The sequence below is a fragment of the Gavialis gangeticus genome, unplaced genomic scaffold, assembly GCF_001723915.1.
Source record: "Gavialis gangeticus isolate Ggan-Ray unplaced genomic scaffold, GavGan_comp1, whole genome shotgun sequence".
NCBI lineage: Eukaryota > Metazoa > Chordata > Crocodylia > Gavialidae > Gavialis > Gavialis gangeticus.
Window position 1 is genome coordinate 5,768,816 of NW_017729031.1, and position 4,137 is coordinate 5,772,952.

At 37.0% G+C, this 4,137-nt stretch overlaps 1 protein-coding gene across 3 annotated transcripts in view; it reads left to right on the forward strand.

The window, feature by feature from the left end:
• The window catches only part of PRPF40A (pre-mRNA processing factor 40 homolog A), a 49,429-nt gene that overhangs the window by 10,602 nt on the left and 34,690 nt on the right, over positions 1-4,137 (forward strand). For 2 of the 3 annotated variants that reach the window (XM_019522403.1, XM_019522404.1), the window contains exons 3-5: positions 1,404-1,434; positions 3,080-3,142; positions 3,548-3,570. In XM_019522403.1, coding sequence (XP_019377948.1) covers positions 1,404-1,434; positions 3,080-3,142; positions 3,548-3,570 — 117 coding nt within the window. The remainder of the gene's footprint in view (positions 1-1,403; positions 1,435-3,079; positions 3,143-3,547; positions 3,571-4,137) is intronic. The other variant, XM_019522405.1, reaches the window with a different exon arrangement.

A 4,137-nucleotide genomic window follows, 5' to 3' on the forward strand; every position in this document is an offset into this window, starting at 1 on the left:
ATGAAGCAAGATTCGGTAAAATAAATACTTGGGTAATGTTAATTGCTCTTTTCTGGAGGTGTCTTTTATTGAATGTGCTAACATGTAATGTGGTTTGCTTATCTTTAATTATGTCTTGTTGAGGCTGCCTTAAAAAAATTAAACAACAAAGGATTGACTCCAATAAATGATAAACTTCAAGTTATGGTTTTACCTGAGGTTGTGTGAAGTCAGGAAAAATGCTTAAAAGCGTTTAGCATACTGTCCCTCTCCTGATTTTTATGTAAAAACTTATTTTTTAAAACCTCACTCATCAAGGTCCTGGATTCCTCAGAGCATATTATAAGTACAACAAAATTAAAAGTTGAAATCCACTGAGAACACTATTTCTTTGCAACATAAATATTGTAAACCAAAGTAACCAATGGATTGAGAATCTTATTTTTTTCCCCAAATGCCCTGAACGTTGCAAGACTGATTTGCACAGGGTAGAACAAATGAAAACCATAGGACTGCAGTTCCTTCTTGGTTCAGTGCTTCTTGAGTAACTTCAGGTTATTACTATGAATGCATTTCTTAAACAAGATAGATTATTTTGAGTTAATTCCTATTAAAGAAAATGAAGCTGTTAAACTTTATCAGGAGATTACATGAAGTATAGTACACATGTTTCAGTAAGTTTAATTCACCTAAAACTAAAAAAAAAAATATTGCTTCCAGTTATGTGTCTAAAGACTCTCTCTTTTACAGGGGCTGAAACTTTTTTGAATTGATGAAGCCTGAAAGTATTATACAACACCCTGTGTTGGATAATGGCTTTTGCAGCTATGCAGAGTGCTTTTTGTTGTGTAGAAGGATGGCAATACATTGAATTGAATTAGTAAATGTATTGCCTTTTTTCTGAAAAGCGATTTAGTGTATCCCTAGTTAGTTCTTATAGAACTGGAATTATCAGAATTATTCCCTTACAGTGGAAAGGGGAAAGAATTCAGATTTAAGTTAAAACGGTCTTTGGATTCTGGAGTTGTTGCATTTGTATGGATTAATATAGTGGTTCTTAACCTTTTTAGACTCGAGGCACCCCTCGAAGAATACCAACTCATTTTCACTTTTTTTTGACTACAGAAGAATAATATAACAAATTCTTCTGTTGCAAAGGACATGGAAAGACCATACCAAGTCAGAATGTTTTTAACCCTGTGAATTCCTGTTTGAAATCTCTTGATTTATCACGTGAATTATGTTTGCATACTTAATGCTCACATTGTGAGACACCCTGCAGCATCCTTGAAAGGATCTTAAGGCACCCCAGGGATTTTAAGGGCATCACAGCACCTTAGATGAGAATCGCTGGATTTGTATGATGTTTAGTGCATTTAATATAATTATGTTATGTGTTTTAAATCTGTTGATTGTTTTTACAGCCAGGAGTGAATAGTATGGATACGCAAGCAGGTATGTATCAACAATCCATTACATTTTTAAAGCCTTTCAAGCAAAATTCTGTTAAGTATCCTAGAAAATAAAGGTTTTAAGTTATCAAAAATGGTGTAAATGAAGCTGTAGAGAGTTTATATAAATGAAGGGGGGATAGTTGGGTATTATGTTCAGCTCTTAGTTTTCTTTCCTAGCGCATTTCAGAAAAGAGAGATCTTTCATAGAAAAAATTTTTGTAAATATCACCCATTTTATATGCTTAATAACCTTATTTCATGCCTTTTCTGTTTCCTTTAATGCATTTAATCTTAAATGAATTATTTCACACATTTAACAATTAGCTCATGGCATTGTTAGCTTGTGGTGTGTTGAGGTGTGTGTGTTTTTTCCCTCCTTCAAGTATTGTCTTCTGTTCTAGATTCTGCTACTGAGACACCCAATCAGCCTGAATTTTCCTACAGTACTAAACATTGAGACCAGAGTGCATTTAAAGTCATGTCTCTTTTCTTGCCCCTTGAATAATCACATGTCCAGATTGGCGCACATTCTTCAGAGCAGTGGTTCTCAACCTTTTTATACTCACAGCACCCCTCCAAAACTTTTCCAAAATTAACAGCATTCAACTTAAAAAATTATTTTAAAATATGCTTATTTATAATATGGACATTATAATTCTGTTATTCATTAGTACATTAGTAATTCATTAGATCATCATATTATATTCACCACATTGCTGCACTACACACATCCTGCAGAGCCAGATTGGGAAGTGGCTGTAGTAGGAGCAAACGCGCTTGCCACAGCTCTTTCCTGTTCAGCTGTGCACAGTATCCCCTGGAGATAGAGATAACACGGGGCAGATGGAACTCTGTCCCACATACTTGTGTTTTCAGGAGGCATGTCATATCTGAACTGAGAAATGGTGGCAGCAGAAAGGCGTGCCTGCCTGTATTACATTATGGAGCATTTATTTCCAGTCTGCTGTCACTCCCAGGTAGAACTCCCCATACACCTTTGTTTTCAGGAGGCAAATCAGAGTCAAACTGGGAAAAGCAGCAGCAGAAACAGCATGCCTGCCTGCATAATGTAGTGCAAGTAGGAGCACCTTGCTGCTGCTGCTTCTCAGCTTGGTTTTGACATGCCTCCTGAAAAGAAGCTCATGGGAAAATTTTACTGTGCAATAGTGGTGTTGGTGCTGACATCACAGCACCTTTGGCAAGTCCTTGCATCCTCTGGTTGAGAACGACTGCTTCAGAGAAGTTTGCCTGTCTGTGAGTTGAGTTAAATTTACTAGTGAAACTGATGCAATCAATGATTGATTGTCTGAGGCAAAGTTACTTGTTTGTAAACTGTTCCTCAAACATTTAGTCCATAATGGTAAGGAGGAGGATTGCTACATGGGGCTTTGAGCATATACAAAACTCTTTTAACTTGGCTTATGTAACTGATGCACAATTCAGGAAAGCAGTTCTTCCATAATTTAACCAAGTTCTCACTTACAGGAAGGACTTAGAACTAGCTAATTTCCAAGAGTGGTTATTTAGTTGAAATACTGAAGGAGAAAGAAAGGTCACTTACCAGTAACTGTAGTTCTTGAAGTAGATTATCCACATTTCTGTCCCTCTATGTCAATTTCATTGGAGTCCTTATTTCAAATTCCAAGGGTCTGGTTCAGGAAAATACTTAAGCACATCGAGTCTCCATTGGAAGTTAAGCACAATGGAAGGTAAGCCCACGCTTATTTCCTGCTCTGAATAGTTTGCTTCCTTGAATTGGGGTCTGTATAAGCAGAAGTTGCGTTTGCGGGAGGTCATGTCTCATTGTATACCCTCATCTCAAACAGTCAGTGCTTCAAGGAGATGCATTTAGCAGCTGTACACTGTTTTCTAAAGAGTTTTGACTGGATGTCTCTAAGCCTGACTGTTCCAGCAATGTTAATCCATATGGATAATCTGCTTGAACTGCAGTCACTGGTTGATAACTTTTCTTCAGTTTTCTGGAAATCTTTTATTTTTTTATTTTATTTTATTTTTACAGTAAGCCGCTTTTGTAGTAAGCTGGGATGGGGGGAAGAATATAACTTGTCTATTTACTTGTCTGTTTTCTCATTCTGATATTTTTTTTTTTGTAGGTACAACACCTCCAGGAACTCAGGTAAGCAAAATAAGGCTTCAGAAGCCTTAATGGAAATACAGCAACTGTGTAAATTCACTTAGTACTCTCCCATTATAGATCAGCTTCCCAGCTCAGGGATCAGGCTTTTTAAAAAATATATCATCAGAACACCAGTCCACAACTAGTATAAGAAGTTTAAAAGCTCCAATGGCATATGTATTCCTGTGGCAACCACACATCCCTTTGTTGTAGTCTTGTCATCTATAAATTTAGCAAGTCATTATTTTAAAGGACTAGAGTTTGGACTAGAATGTGTGGTGTGCTGAGCTCTTTTAACTGCCATGGACTTTTGTATTGGGTTTCTGATGGATTAATGTTTGTTTTTTAGCACACTTGGTCTCAAGGCTGTGGGCAGATATAACTTCTAAGCACTTTAAGGAGGAATGAAGAATTGTCTCTTGGGAGTAGGCATCGTTACAGGTGTCTGCTATGCCTTTATGCTCCTATAGTGGTATAAGTGAGCAAAATCAATGGAACTTTAACTCTGAATGAAACAAGGTGGGACTTAACACATGATTGGGCGGTGAATGTCAAGGGCTATAGGCT